Genomic DNA, 16,952 nt, shown 5'->3' with positions numbered 1-16,952 from the left:
ATCCCTCAGAGCAGCACCACTGTTTTCTGGACATTTCAGCAGACGCTGGGTCCCTGGTTAAAGGGATAGAAAGACCTTATTCTCTGTTTTTCCTAATGATGGTTGAAAATGGTCTGGTATCAGGAAGTGTAGCTTGACATGTTCGCTTAGATTTTCTAGACTACTTTAATCCCTATAACTGCTGTCTCCCTCCACCCCAGACTGAATTGCCTTTGTGGAATATCAGACTGTTTGCTTGGACAAATTGATTAATCTCTTTGTCTTTGAGAAACAGTCCTAGTTTTCTGGCTCAAGATCTCAGGGTTTTTGTTTGTTTGTTTGTTTTTTGTTTTTTAAGCTGTTTTTCTCTCAATAGGAGCTTCGTTTCTACTCTGTACAAGGAGAATGAACACGTCTTATTATTTGAAATTTCAGTTGTTTTTTTTTATTATTGACTAAGCATCTATCCTTCAATATTTACCCCCAAATGCTACAATCAAATCTCTACATTTCAGTGTTAGATAGTGTAATGTAAGAAGCCATTTGTTAGAGTATATTTAATGATTCTGTGATTTCTGTGTTACTAAAACAAGCAAAGTGTCAAATCCTTGTGAGTAACAAGAAACATTCTTATGCTTTTAATAAGAGTTTTTTTTTTCTTTATACATTCATAGTGCCTACAACCTATAATATGGATTAACATTGTACAGCCCAAAAGTAGCAAGACATTAGAAATGTACAGAGACTGGGCATTGTTTCCATTCCAAAAAAAAAGTCATGAACTTAAATTTATACAACAGATAGTCTCAACCCATGCCTTACACAGAGGAAAAAAGGGTCATCAAAGCACAACGTTCCGGTTCTGTAAGAATGAAGAAGTCTCTTATGCACGTTTCTATCTGCACAGTTAGTATCTGCTAGACAAATCACAGAGGCCGCCTAGAGGATAGCAACAGATGATCTCTTTGAAGGTTTTCCTTAGTTCTTGGCTCCGGAGTGCATAAATTAGAGGGTCGATGATGGAATTACACATGATCAGTATGAGATACAGGTTAAAGTGAGACATGAAGCACACACAGTAAGGATTCTGGGGACAAGAGATGTAGAATATTAAGTGGAGGAAGAACGGGGCCCAGCAGACAACAAAGACCCCAATCAGTATGGTCAGGGTAATTGCACCCTTCATGTTGGCCCCTTGGCGGATGGTGCCAGTGCCCGGGAGGACAGCAATTCTCTTAATGTGCAGTCTGGCCATGAGGAACATGTGGACATAGAGAGAGGCCATGAGAGCCAGCATGGTGAAGAACATGGTGATGAGGCAGATGATGACAGCACTGCTGTCTGAGTAGATGATGAACAAAACGCCCGAAACCGTGCAAGCTGCCCAGATACAACTTATGATGATCCCAACCCGCCTGACCGTCATGATGTTATGGTACTGGAGAGCATAAAAGATAGTAAAGTACCTGTCCACTGCAATTGAAAGCAGACTGCAAATCGATGCAAGCAAGGAGCTACAGATCACCGAGTCAATGACATTATCAATATTCACGGTGAAACTCTGCGCGTCTGTATCTGTACTGTTTAATAGGGTGATGACAATGGTTTCGGATCCGTTTGACACGCTCACCAACATATCAGCCACAGCCAGGCTGCAGATGAAAAAGTACATGGGCGAATGCAGGTTTTTGTTCTTGGCTATTGCCACAATCACCAGAATATTCTCCAACAAGCTGATGACACCCAGAGTCACAAACACCTCAGGGGAGACAAAAAGTTGCTCATAACACCCTCCATCAGAGTAGCCTTTTCCAAGGGACTCACTGGCATTGCTGTGCGGTCCGTAGGTGCTGCGGTTCCAGAAGTGGAGAGAAGTGTGCATTCCATGGTGATGAGTGGAGTTCATCCTGCACCAAGTGGATTCAGATCCCCTCGGAACTGATTCGATCTCTCGGGTCGGGTAGCCTCAGTGCTTTTCTCCACGCCTTTGTCTGCCCGAAAGTTCTGAGGCTGAAATTGGCATGCCTGTTGTGAGTAAATGTCACGTGCTCCAAGGCTGGAAATGGAGTTTTTACTGCCTCCCAGGAACGGCTCTGATCACCTTCGTTGTAAAATCTTAGGCTTCTGAAATACTCATTCTCAGTTGAAAGAGTCTGCTCTTTGCTTTTCTGTCCTCCCTTCCACCCTAACTTTAGCCTGAGGCGTTCAGTCAGGTCTTTTCAAAATAATTTTCCTAGTGGCTGCTGTGCCACTGGGAGCTGAATCTGTGTTTGCATGTTCACACCAGCTGCCTCTGAGGTATTAGTTCCCAACCTGAAGCATTGCTTTGAGTGTTAGTAGCTGCTGCTGATTTTATGGTGTGCAAAGGGAAAAAAATGTTCACAGTGGCTCCTCCTCTGCTTCCTTCTGACCAATCCAAATGCACTGGAAGTCTGTGAGACACGGGTGATAATCCGGAGATACAAATTGCAGGGCAATACCGATTCAGATGCAGAAGCTTGTAGAATTGGGAAGCAAGCAGGATGAGAGAGACTGAATTTTCCTTGTCAAGTTTTCAAGGAAAACAACTTCGTCCCTAGAGGCCATTCTTTGATATCACCAGCCAGGCACCCCAGGTTGATTACTGCTTCAAAGAGAGACCTGTGTGTGTGTGTGTGTGTGTGTGTGTGTTCCTGAAATAGATACACAGTCTTTTTGGTCAAGATATTGAATTTGTTTACTCTCAATTTCTTTGATTTAAGAACCCAGGCAATAATGGTTCAATTTAAAACACCTAAGGGGCACCTGGGTGGCCCAGTCGGTTGAGCGACCGACTTCGGCTCAGGTCATGACCTCACAGTCCGTGAGTTCAAGCCCCGCGTCGGGTTCTGTGCTGACCGCTCAGAGCCTGGAGCCTGCCTCGGATTCTGTGTGTGTCTCTCTCTCTGCCCCTCCCCTGCTTCTGCTCTCTCTCTCTCTCAAAAAGTACATAAACATTTACAAAAAAAAGAACCAAAACCTGTTAAAAAAATAAAATACCTGAAACACAGGGAGAATATTTGATAATACAAGTAGATTATGCTCTCAGTGGGAGAACTTAGGAAGGTAGCTGCAGTTCATCAAAGGGTTCAAGAAGGGGTTCATTTTTTGTGAACTAATATCTGATATTTCTCTATTACAGAGTTTCTGTTGTCATAGCTGGAAAAGTTTTATTTTCACTCATGATATTTAATAACCATATAGTGTTAATATAAACTATATTTGAACTCAACAGGAAAAAGATCTATAATTAAGCAAAACTCAGTTTTTAAGCTTTAGTGAGGTCTAATTGATATAAAAATACATATTTAATGTATACATTTAAATCAGTTTGGACATATGCATATACCCATGATGCCATCATCACAATCAAGGTCCTAAACATATTCACCACTCCAAAATTTTCCTTATGTTCTTGTGTGTGTGTATGTGTATGTGTGTGTGTGTGTGTGTGTGTGTGTGTGTATGTTTTGTGGCAAGATCTATCCTCTTATATTTTAAAATGCATGATACCATATTATTAACATAGGCATTGTGTTGTGCAGTAGACATCTAAAACTTACTCGTCTTGCATAATTGAAACTGTATACCCATTGGGCGACAATTCCTTGACAGTGGTCTTGGCAATGATTTCTTGGGTTAAACACCCAAACTGCAGGTGGCAAAGTCAAAAATAGATGAGTGGGGGGCGCCTGGGTGGCGCAGTCGGTTAAGCGTCCGACTTCAGCCAGGTCACGATCTCGCGGTCCGTGAGTTCGAGCCCCGTGTCAGGCTCTGGGCTGATGGCTCGGAGCCTGGAGCCTGTTTCCGGTTCTGTGTCTCCCTCTCTCTCTGCCCCTCCCCCGTTCATGCTCTGTCTCTCTCTGTCCCAAAAATAAATAAAAACGTTGAGAAAAAAAAAAAGAAAAAAAAATTAAAAAAAAAAATAGATGAGTGGGTGTCTGGGTGGCTCCGTCTGTTAAGCATCTAACTCTTGTTTGTGGCTCAGGTCATGATGTCACAGTTCCTGGGTTTGAACCCCGCATTGGGCCCGAGGCTGACAGTGTGGAGCCTGCTTGGGATTCTCTCTCTCTCTCCCTCTCTCTTTGCCCCTCCCACATCTCTCTCTCTCTCTCTCTCTCTCTCAAAATAGGCTTAGGAAAAAGGGATGAGTGGGATTACATCAAACTGAAAAGCTTCTGAAGAACAAAGAAAACCATCAACAGAATGAAAAGGCCACCTACAGAATGGGAGAAAATGTTTGCAAGCCATCTATCTGATAGAAGTTAATATTCAACATATGTAAGGATCTCCTACAACTGAATCGTAATAAAAACGAAAACAAAAACCAACTAACCAACCAAAATGAGCAGCTCTATTTAAAAATGGCAAAGAGAGAATCATGCTTATAAATACAGAAAACAAACTGGTGATTGCCTGAGGGGGCGGAAAGGGGAGTGGGAGACACAGGCCTTCCAGTTATGGAATGAATAAGTCATGGGGATGAAAGGCACAGCAAGGGAACTATAGTCAATAATTTTGTGATAGTGTTGAATGGTGACAGATGGTAGCCACACTTGTGAGCACAGCATAACGTATAGAGATGCTGAATCACTGTGCTGTATATCTGAAATGAATATGACATTGTGTGTCAACTATACTCAAATGATTTAAAAAATAAAGCAAAAAATAAGATAAAATAAGATAAGATAAAAATAGACAAAGTACTTGAATAGACATTTATCCAAGGAGACATACAAATGGCTACCTGATTTTTGAAAAGGTGCTCAACAACTTAATTATCAGGAAAATGCAGGTCAAAACCACGCTGACTAATCATTTCACACTTGTTAGGATGGCTACTACCAAAAAAAAACCTCAGGAGGTAACGAATGTTGGTGAGGGTGTGAAGAAATTGGAACTGGTTTTTTTGTTGTTGTTGTTTTGCTTTGTTGTTGTTGTTGTTGTTTTTGTAGCAGTCAGCCTACCTCCATAATTCAAAGTTTTGTCAATTAAATGCACGCATACCTTAGCAACTTTGCATATTCTAATACCAGCCAAGTGCTAGTTATTAGAGCTTCTGAATGTTTTGCTGAAGCTAAGTTTGAAAGATTGTGGCAAAGTCACAAATTAATTAAGCTTCAGGTTATAAAATTTTATTTAATGTTCTTCTCTTGCTGTAGTTTTGGTTTTATCTCTTTATGATTCACGGCTACTGATAACAGGGGCACTAAGAAAGAATTGTTCCAGGGCTAATTTGAAGTTCTCAATCATTTAGGTAAGTGCTGTATCTTCTTTACGCTTTGCGACTGAGACGATGCTAGGTATCGTTCCTGAGCAGTGGGTTAAATTAGTACCTTCCAGCCATCCCTGGCATTCAGTGGGGCTCCATGACTGAATTCTACTTCATGCAGTGTGGATAGAAGTGATGCACATTAAGTTATCTCCCTTACGATTGTACACTCTTTTTCTCTCATTGGTAGCCAGCTGCAGAATGTCTTTGGGGTCTCCTGTTCTAGATGGCAGAACCATGTCATGGAAGGAGCCTAGATCTCTGAAGAACTGGAAAGAGCAGAGCTCACTCCTCCACTCCCCTCCCCAACACCCTAGCCCACCAACTATAGGGAACTGTGATTTGAGCAAGCAATAGTTATCACTGTTGTTAAACTACTGAAATATTGGTGTTATCTATTACAACAGCTGTCATTAATTACCTTGATTTAAAATTTGTCATTGGAGCTATTTATAAGCAACAAACCCAAATTACATGAAAATCCTTTCTTTCTTTTGTTTTGGATGTATGTGAATAGTGCATTGCCTACTAAGCAACAGGGAAGAAATCTTTTGAATTGCTGAAGCATCAGATAGTCAACTCTGTCTCATCTTTGTCCTGAGTCAGCTCTTGACTTTGTGCTACTTACTTCTGTTGGTGGCTTAAGCTTAACATTCTGAGTATCTTTGATTTCTCCGTCTTTCTCAGAACTCCCTATATGCAATCGCTTGTAAAATATCTTCTGCTCTACCAGTGTGTCTGATTCCTCTTTTTCTCTTTACCAAACTCATTTCTCACTATTCTTCACAGAAACTTGATTGTAGTCACAATCATATTCTAGATGACACTAACGCTAGGGATTTTCCCATGAGTTTACACCCTCTACATGAAATGCTTTCCCCCCATACCTGTGAATGCACAGTCATCCTTACTTTCTAAAACTTATTGGGGCACCTGAGTGGCTCAGTTGGTTGGGCATCCGACTTCAGCTCAGGTCATGATCTTAGGTTTGTGGGTTTGAGCCCCACGTCGGGCTCTGTGCTGACAGCTCAGAGCCTGGAGCCTGCTTCCGATTCTGTGTCTCCCTCTCTCTCTGCCCCTCCCCACTCGTGCTCTGTCTCTCTTTCTCTCTCTCAAAAATAAATAAACATTAAAAACAATTTTTAAACTTATTTATATGTACTGTGTAATTCATACAGAATTATATAATTATAGCTAAAATTTGTGATTGAAAACACTTTCTTTTAGCTTTTTGCAAAAAAAGGATTTTATTTAGAAACATGATCACACTGAAATCTCAGCAAGCCATATACATTTAATATCTCAGATTTAATTATTTGGTGCAGATTTATAAAACGTTGATCATATGGTTAATCATGCTGAAAGATGACATTTTGTCACCTCCAATGAGCCATGTTAATTGCCTGTCATGGTTTAGTTCTCTGTGAGCCAGAAGAAATACAGTCAGCAATGTAAGACACATTAATGGTGTTTTTGAAAATTTATTGCAGATTTCCTTTTTTTAATAGACACAAAATTGAGTTAGATCAGAATAGATCTCTCTCATGAGCAAAGTTCTTGTTTTATATTTAATAACAATAAATATGAGACATTACTAAAGAGAAGTATTTATCAGACTAAGCTAGATGGATTACCATTTTTAGGTGATGTTAATGTTATTCCATTGCAAAATAAAAGGGAAGATTCCAAGGTCAAATAATTCTGGAAGATATTGCAAACTCACCGCCTTCTTCAAGTTTCAGAGTTTACATTAGCATATAAAGTTTATGAAATTTTTTATCAGAAAAAAATTTGAGGGGCATCTGGGTGGCTCATTTGGTTAAGCGTCTGACTCTCTCTCAGGTCATGATCTCACACCTCGTGGATTTGAGCCCTGTATCAGGCTCTGTGCTGTCTCTCTCACACTGTCCACTCACACTGTCTCTCTCTCTCAAAATAAATAAACATTTAAAAAAATTTGTGAAAACAGGAGTAAAAGTATTTTGATGAAAGTTATTATATTATCTTAGTGTTGTCTAATTTTGAGAGATTTGAAGACAAATTATATATTTATTTTTATTTTTTTTTTTTACAAATGATATATTTAAATTGCCATAGTAGGACCATGTTTGGTTTCTATTAAAGATAATAATAAACCAATTTCAACCAAAAAATGTATTACAGGCCATATATTTATAGAACCCTTACAATATACAATAAATATCATAATTTTAAAAGAAAATTTATTCTTCATTTTATAACAGGCAATAAAATGTTCATGTTAACTATTCAGTTAATGTTTGTACACTCTATTCCCTGAAATAATAACATATATGTGGCATATGAATTGTATATTGACTTTACTAGGACATTCTATGTAGACAGCAATTACATAATCTGGAAGACATGTAAACATCAGCCAATAGACATAAGAGATTTTTATTTATTTTTATTTATTTTCTTAATTTTTTTTAAATGTTTCTTTATTTTTGAGAGACAGAGAGACAGAGAGACAGAGACAGAGCACAAGCGGGGGAAGAGCAGAAAGCAAGGGAGACACAGAATCTGAAACAGGCTCCAGGATATGAGCTGTCATCACAGAGTCTGACGTTGGACTTGAACTCCCAAACCGTGAGATCATGACCTAAGCCGAAGTCACTCTCCTAACTTTCTGAGCCACCCAGGTGCCCCAAGACATATATTTTTATAAATAAGGATTCTATTTCATGTTGAATATGGTAACAAACACTTTTAAATAAGAATTTTAGAGTCAGAATAATTTGTTCTATATGAATGTTTCCCAAACTGTATATTCCAATACATGTTACATTTATTTTTTCAGTTCTTTTTAAAATTCCAATTAGTTAACACACAGTGCAATATTAGTTTCAGGTGTAAAATTCAATACTTCCACACGTCACCTGGTGCTCAGAATTCAGGTTACATTTAGCTCTGCTGTGATGTGACGTAGGTATTCTAAAACTCAGAGTGCTATGCAAAATTATACAAAACAACAATAACTAGGGTTTATCGGAAAAAATGGGGTTAGATACACAACACTCATACACTTCATCAGTGATACATTAAACAAAAAAGAAAGCAACCTACCAAAAGAGTGGAACAGTTTTACACGTATTAAATATACATAAATCTATAAGAAATATTGAGCTTTCCCTAGAAAGAGACCTGCAGTTCCCTTGAGGAAGTGAATTTCAAAAGGGTTACAGCTTGTGAGTTATTACAAAGTGGTAGAGGGATTATCTGAAATCTCACAAGAAGCTGTCATACCGCATGAGGAGGGCAGTGCTTCACGACATACGCAGCGAGCTGAGGCAGCCGGTAAATGTTTGAGTGTGTGTGTTTTACGTCCCCAGTGTCTCGGTTCATCTAGGTAGTTTGCCACATTCACCTAGTGTTTCCCCTGTGTAAACGGTGCAAAAACAAACTTAGAATTTGTGCTCGAAATGTTCCATGATACAGCAATTGAGTTTGGGGCAGACATGCATTTTCAAAATGAGCATTACATCTGAACTGAGTATAATAGGCACTTGAAAAATAATAGTGTGGGAAGGTAGGTTCTATGTACAAATAAGTTTAGGAAGTTACTGGATGAAGCCACATCAAATTTTTTTTCAAAACTTTTTTTTAAAGTTTATTTTTGAGACACACACACACACACACACACGCACGCAGAATCCAAAGCAGGCTCCAGGCTCTGAGCTGTCAGCACATAGCCCGACACGGGGCTCGAACTCATCAACTGTGAGATCGTGACCCGAGCCAAAGTCAGACGCTTAACTGATTTAGCCACCTAGGTGCCCCAAAATACTTTTACTCCTAATAAAATATTATTAAAATGTTATGCTTTATAAAATTGATAACCATGAAACATAAATTTGTCTCAAAATATTAGAAATATTTATTTTTAAAAAAATCACTCTCATTTGACTTATAGCAATAGCCTCTGTGTGGTTTTCCTGCCTTTATCTTACACCTATATCTAGTTTGCTTAATTTTCCTTCCTTCTATCAACCAGTATTTGACTGAGCACTTACTATATTCCAACTATAGAGGGAAAATAAGGCATGGGATCTGCCATCAGGGAACTTCAGTATAGATATCATCTAAATGGGTGGACTTAATTGTAAGCTAATAATTCCTAGATATTGTGACCAGTGGTATATTAAGTCTGCTTGGGTGGAAATAATCTGCTTGGGTTGGTCTTAACTTCTTCATTGGAAGTGGGTTTTTTTTTTTTTGTTTTTCTTTTATTTTTTTAAAAGTTTATTTATTTATTTTGAGAGAGAGAGAGAGAGAGCACACAAGTGGGGTAGGGGCAGAGAGAGAGGGAGAGAGAATTCCAAGCAGGCTCCATGCTGTAAGCACAGAGCCCGAGGTGGGGCTTGAACTCACAAACTGTGAGATCATGACCTGAGCTGAGACCAAGAGTCGGATGCTTAACCAACTGAGCCACCCAGATGCCCCGGAGGTGATTTTCTTTTTAAGGCCGTTTGTTTATTTGTTTGTTTGTTTATTTATATTCAAGTAAGTTAACATACAATGTAGTATTAGTTTCAGGAGTAGAACTCAATGATTCATCACCCAGTGATCATCCCAACAAGTGCCCTCCTTAGTGCCCACCCCCCATCTACCCCTTCCCCCCACCCACCTCCCCAACAGCAACCCTCAGTTTGTTCTCTGTATTTAAGAGTTTCTTATGGTTTTCCCCTCTTCTCCCTCTGTTTTTATCTTATTTTTTCCTTCTCTTCTCCTGTGTTCATCTGTTGTGTTTCGTAAATTCCATGTATGAGTGAAATCATATGATATTTGTCTTTCTCTGACTTATTTTGCTTAGCACAATACACTGTAGTTCCATCCACGTAGCAAATGGCAAGATTTCATTCTTTTTGATTGCCAAGTAGTGTTCCATTGTATATATAAACCACATCTTCTTTATCCATATCAGTATATGCACATTTGGGCTCTTTCCATAATTTGGCTATTGTTGATAGTGCTGCTATAAACATTGGGGTGCATGTGCCCCTTTGAATCAGCATTTTTGTATCCTTTGGATAAATACCTAGTAGTGCGATTGCTGGGTTGTCAGGTAGTTCTCTTTTTAATTTTTTAAGGAACCTCCATACTGTTCTCCAGAGTGGCTGCACTAGTTTGCATTCCCACCAAGAGTGCAAAAGGGTTCACAACTCCAGACTTTAAACTGTATTACAACGTTGTAATCATCAAGATGGTATGGTACTGACACAAAAACAGACACTCAGATCAATGAAACAGAATAGAGAACCCAGAAATGGACCCATCAATGTGGCCAACTAATCTTTGACAGAGCAGGAAAGAGTATCCAATGGGAAAAAAGAAGGCAGTCTCTTCATTTGGAGGTGTTTTATTGAGATGAGAATTGGAGGAAAACAGGATTTAGCTGGGTGAAAGAGGTGGAGAGGGCTAGAATTCAGGGTAGATGGACTGACTTCTGCAAAATCAGGTTGTGTGAAACACTGTTGCAAATTTTGAGGAATGGAAAATACTTTGGCATGGCTGGAGCACGCTAAGACGAGGCACAGAAATGAGTCTGGAGATATTCGCATGGGACAGGTCGTTGGGGGCTCTTTGGCCTCTATGACAATACTTAAAAACGTTAAATGAATCCCACATTGCCTGTAGGATAGAGAGCTTCAAGACTGAAAGAGTAATATAATAAAATTTGGGAATAGCAGAGTGGAATTATGGAGGGTAAAGATGAGGAGTTGAGATAATATTAGATAACCACTAAGATGCTATTACAGAAGCCTAGGTAAGAGTCTGTGAAGATCTGAGATAAGCCAGTGTCAGTTTTGGTGCAGATAAGACTACTAATCAGTTATGAATGGAATGAGGAAAATAAAGAAATATTTTTAATTAAAAATGGTTTTTAAGTTTTTTATTTTATTATTTATTTTGAGAGAGAGAGAGAAAGAGAGAGAGCAGGGGAGGGGCAGAGACAGAAGGAGAGAGAGAAGCCCAAGCAGGCTTCCCGCTGTCAGCACAGAGCCTGACACAGGGCTCGAACTCATGAACCGTGAGATCCCACAACCTAAGCCAAAACCAAGAGTTGGACGCTTCACCGACTGAGGCACCCAGGTGCTCCTAAGCAAGAAATCTTTGATGCCCTCCATTTTTTGGTTTGAGTGAACAGGTGGATGTTGGTGCCATTAATCTGGTAAGTACATGGATTGGCTCTCTCCATTTCCATCTCAACCTGCTTCAATTTAGAGTTCAGAAAGCTAAAATCTATATTGCTCAGTCCCCTTGTTGTCTGCATTCTGTGTGAGAATTAGTTTTTCCCGATTAGATACATTCCTAAACATTTTGGAAAGCATGAGTGAGACAGAAGTCACCTTCTCAGAGCCCTAGCAGGATCTGACAGAGGTGAATTTTGGCAGGAGCCAAATCAAGTGGTGAGAAATTTGAATGAAGGAGAACAGTTGAAGGTCCATAGCCATTCCAAAATTTCCATAAGCACCCATTTCCTGTATTAAGCCCCTCTCTAGTTGATACACTGGGAGTATGTCTGCTTTCTGCCCTGAATTATGATTGTTACACCTGATTAAGGAATATTGGAAAAGGAATCCTCGTATGAGGCCGGATGCATTTAGTTTTTAAAATTCTGAATTTGAAGTACTTTTGAGACATCTACATGAAGATACCTGCTTAGCAAAGATGAGTACGGGGCCCAGAAGAGTAATTTGGTATAGAGACACATAGTTTGGTTGCAGAAGATACAGGCTGTCCTGGAATCTGCAGGCTTCTACTAGAAAGGGGGGAAAGGAGAACCGTGAACAGAACCCTCAGAAGCCCATGTGCTTATGAGGCAAATGTAAGAAATGTAGGCAGAGGAGAGTGGTTAGTCTGGGTCTTCTGGGAGGAGGATTCCACGGTAGGATTAAGATTTTACTGAGGAAATGACTGAGAGAAAAAAAATGGGGAGAGAGCTAGAGAAAGCTGTCAAATCACAATGTGAGCCTGATCGTGAGTAAGGAAAGAGGGAAGGAGGGCTGGATGGAAGCATCACAGACCTGCCACGAAGTCTGAAGAAGGTTGGTAAGACCTACTGGGGAGCCCTCGTGCTAAAGCTGGCCTTCAGAAGTGTCCCGGGTCTCCCAGTGATGGGCCTGGTTTAGTACCCCTGCTGCACAGTTATTGGCAGGAAGCAGCCTGTGGAAAGCGTGATCCTGGAGCAAATGTGGCCGTGGATTTCAGAGGGCAATCGCTGGGGCCCGTGGTCAGTTAGGCTCCCTATAGCTGGGGGTCTACGGGCATATTTTCAGGGCTGCTATGGAGGCTGAAGAGTGGTCACAGTGGCTGAAGAGTGGCGGAAAGACGACCAGGAGAGAGTCACTGGGCTATCAGAGAATAATGGGTTTAAAGGAGATAAAGTGGCTGCAGGTGCAAATCCAACAGAGCCATCCAGTGAGATCAGAATTTGTTCTTTTTGTCTGAATCAGTGTGGTCCTTTTTGGAGTCTGTTTTGTTCACATATCTGTACTGACCAAAACATTTGACGTAAAAATACAAACAAATAACTTCTCAGATCAGCAAATTCTCAGTAATTCTCATAACACTTTAAAATAAAATAATCTACTGCTAGTTACTATCATAATAACTTTATATTTGTGTGTTTGTGTAAAAATTGTTAAATGTATGTGTCCATTTCCTCGGTGCAAGGTTGTCATAATAATTTCAAAGGTTCCTATAAGAAGAGAGTTAACACATATGACGAGTGTCTCGCACAGAGTAAATGCTGTAAAAGCATTAGTCACATTTATTTTTACATGTTTCTAGCAAGATTTTCATGGCTCTGTGGGCTATCTGGGGATTGTAGACTCTGCAGAATCCACCATTTTTGCACACTAATTACGGTTTCAGTTTTTCAAGATACTTTTAGTTATGAAATTTGATTTGTTATTTGTGTGGGCACTGAAAACAATTCCTCTTTGTATGCAAACACTCCATGATACTTTATGTATCATTGAACTTCTGTTTTTGGCACAGCAGTAGTTGAGAGTGGCATTGCTTAATCTTTTCATGCTCAATAACATGTAGGTTACAGTTATACACCCAAGTGGGCTCATTTGCTTATACATAAATGGAGACCTGGAGGTTTGCTACACGGTAGTAATCAAAATCTGCAGATGAATCCTCTTTTACAAGAAACCTGATGTGGTCTTTGTACCAATGGGTCATTTGGGAAAAATCTCATTCTTGCTCTTCAATGGATTTTCCTTAAATTGGGGTGTGGGAGGGGAATAGGAGGTTATTTAAAATCTTTTTTTTGCCTTGGTGGGGAAAGAGAGTATGACTTACTTCGTTAAGCCTTCGCCAATAAATATTCTAAAAACCTAATATTTATTTAGAGTTATAGTGTTCTATGCATAGTGGATATGGTCTCAGAAAATTTCATGTAAATTTCATCTTCTCATTAAATTTTAATTGCTTCTGAATTGATTCTGAATTTTAAATGTTTTTAAATTGAAAGACGCTTGCACCTTTCCCTGCCCCAACTTTTCTATTAATAATCTGTTTAGATATTATAGGTGAGCTTCTACTTTAAGAGATATAACAAATTTGAAATCAAACTTGGAATTCCTCCATTTCTGGTTTTTTAAATTTGAATTTTCTTAAATAACATGCCTGGGCGTTGCTATTTTTCTGCATTTGATTACATCTGGTAAAATAGATAGTTTTGTACAATAGTATATAAGCAGAATCTTGGCTTTTCCAGTGACTTGTAAGATACGATATTGCAAAACAACTAAGCTCTTTGTATATGAGTTTATGTTGTAAGATACAGAAGCAGTAATGTTACTCAAAGTGATGCTACAAGAACATGTCCATAAATGCCTGTGGAATGTTTTGTAAAGTCAAATCCTGTAAGTGGTGAGTTTTGTCATTTTGTGTCAGTGAGAGATTTTAGACTCCCTGAGATGTCCTGCAACATCTAACAAACACATCTTGGAATTTCTTTCCTGAATTATGTTTACTCAAGTTGCTTCTGCTTTTCGCTAGGAAGTCTTCACTTTGTTAAAATTTCATAAGTAACTTTGAAGATATATAAAGTATCTTCTCTCCTTTGAGCTCAGCATGTGTCTATGTGTCTGTGTACCTCTTGCTAGATTCAGAAGGTGATACTGTTTGCACACCCTTAAGTCAGACTTTTGCCTGGATGGAGGGAGAAAAATAGGGGCAGAGTCTGATTTTGTAGTGAGGCACGAGATGTCAGAAATGACCATTTCCTATGTCCTTGTGTATAAGGCAACTTAACACTGAGCCATGGCTGCTTATTGCCACCCACTTTTTTTTTTTCAGGCAGGGATTTAGTAGCAAAGAGGAAAGAATTTTACCCAAGTTACTTCAAACGAGGGGGTTTAATTGTGAGACTGTGTCAAGGATTGAATTGCTGTTATAACGACCATTGCCTCTTCGATCTGTTCCAAGGGCCTGCATAGCTTCTTTCTCTGTATTCCCCTTTTCCATCTTTCCATCTATATCTTTATCTATATCTATCTGTACCTATATCTGGATTTCTTTCTTTCTTTTTTTTTAAGTAGGCTCCACTCTGGGCTTGAACTCACAACCCTGAGATCAAGACCTGAGCTGAGATCAAGAGTCAGACGCTTACCCGACTGTGCCACCCAGGAGCCCCTATATATCTGGGATTTCTAATCCTGTGCTCATGCCTTCTGTATAACCTAACTTCAGTCTGCTGGATTCCTGGGAGGGCATTGGATGCCATAACGTGTCATAGGCCACAAGCCAGCAAGGGTAGCCCATCTTGTGTCAGCTGCCATCCCCAGGTCCAGTGATGGGTGTAGGGTAAAGTGATACAGGGTGGGTTTCCGTGGGCAGTAAGGATGGTGGCCTGCTCGACCTCCTTTGAAGGGGTGGTTGTCAGTGAGGCACCGTGGATGATGCCCAGTACAGATGTCCTGGCCACAGCCTTTGCTAGGCCCTCTCTCCGTAGTTTCACAATTTGTCACAGAGCCACGGGAAGGGAGTTTTGCCTCTCTTTGAGCTGCTGTTTTAAAATAAGGGGCTTTTTAAAGATTTTATTTAAATTCCAATTAATTAGCATACAGTGTAATATTAGTTTCAGATGTGCAATATAGTGATTCAACTCTTCCATACACATCTGGTACTCATAAGTGCACTCCTTAATCCTCATCACCTATTTAACCCATCCCTCCTGCCCACCTACCTGCTGGTAACCTCCTGTTCTCTATAGTTAAGAGTCTGTTTCTTGGTTTGTCTTCCTCTCCTTTTCCCCCTTTTGCTTGTTTGTTTTGTTTCTTAAATTCCATATATGAGTGCAATCATATGATACTTGTTTTGACTTATTTTGCTTAGCATAACACTCTCCAGCTCCATCCACCACATTGCAAATGGCAAGACTTCATTATTTTATGGCTGAGTAATATTCCATTCCATTCCATTTTTATGGCCGAGGGGAGGGAAACAAAAGCAAAAAAATAAACTATTCGGGCTTCATTAAAATAAAAAGCTTCTGTACAGCAAAGGGAACAATCAACAAAACTAAAAGGCATCCAATGGAATGGGAGAAGGTATTTGCAAATGACGTATGGGACAAAGGGTTAGTATCCAAAATACGTAAAGGACTTCTAAAAGTCAACACCGCAAAAACGAATAATCCCATTAAAAAATGGACAGAAGACATGAATAGGCATTTTTCCGAAGAAGCCATAGAAATGGGGAACAGACACATGAAAAGATAGATGCTCAACATCGCCAATCATCAGGGAGATAACAAATCAAACTACTATGAGCTATCACCTTACAACTGTCAGAGTGGCTAAAATCAACAATGCAAGAAACAACAGGTGTTGTTGAGGATGTGGAGAAAGGGGAACCCTTTTGCACTGTTGGTGGGAACGCAAACTGATGCAGCCACTCTGGAGAACAGTATGGAGCTTCCTCAACAAGTTCAAAATAGAACTGCCCTATGACCCAGCAATTACACTTCTAGCTATTTACCCAAATAATACAAAAATATTAATTCAAAGGGATACATGCAAAAAGCCTCTTATATAGATGAAGTCTTTTCTCTGCAGACTCAAGTGAGGTGTCTTTTGTTGCTGTGTTACTTGTTTGTAAAGATAGAAAATAAGCTAGTAATTATCTGGAAAGATTAACTAGGGCCCCACATATGTGGGCAGCATTGGATACCGGGAGAATATTTTAAAAACCCACTTGAAACATTTCAGGTAAGGGGTAGATTTGGCTTTTTTCCATGCCCAGGATAACCACCTTAATGCTTTCTATAAACGTTTCACCCAGTGCCCACACATCTTTCTGTTTATTATATGTAGGGCGCTGAAACTGACCTGATTACTGAAAAAATAATAATGATAGCACATCTGAAGAGATTTCCAGCTTCATAGTATCCTCAAAATTTAGTACAAACTCAGACTATAACATCAGAAGCAGGAAAACTACAGACATACAAAAAAATCATTAGAAAGATTAATTATTTATATGCATTTTATACTTATTTTGGTGAATTTTGTTTTTTGTGTTTTTTTTTTTAATTTTTTTTTTCAACGTTTATTTATTTTTGGGACAGAGAGAGACAGAGCATGAACGGGAGAGGGGCAGAGAGAGAGGGAGACACAGAATCGGAAACAGGCTCCAGGCT

At 39.5% G+C, this 16,952-nt stretch overlaps 1 protein-coding gene across 1 annotated transcript; it reads right to left on the bottom strand.

Moving 5' to 3' along the window:
• Positions 1 to 434: 434 nt before the first annotated feature.
• Positions 435 to 1,996, bottom strand: MC4R (melanocortin 4 receptor). The gene has a single exon (XM_030336850.1). It carries the CDS (start codon positions 1,883 to 1,885, stop codon positions 887 to 889), a length of 999 nt encoding a protein of 332 aa, XP_030192710.1. The 5' UTR covers positions 1,886 to 1,996; the 3' UTR covers positions 435 to 886.
• Positions 1,997 to 16,952: the final 14,956 nt, after the last annotated feature.

This window comes from Lynx canadensis, chromosome D3 (assembly GCF_007474595.2).
Source record: "Lynx canadensis isolate LIC74 chromosome D3, mLynCan4.pri.v2, whole genome shotgun sequence".
NCBI lineage: Eukaryota > Metazoa > Chordata > Mammalia > Carnivora > Felidae > Lynx > Lynx canadensis.
Note: the sequence above shows the minus strand (reverse complement) of the source record. Positions and strands in the feature narration are given on the sequence as shown.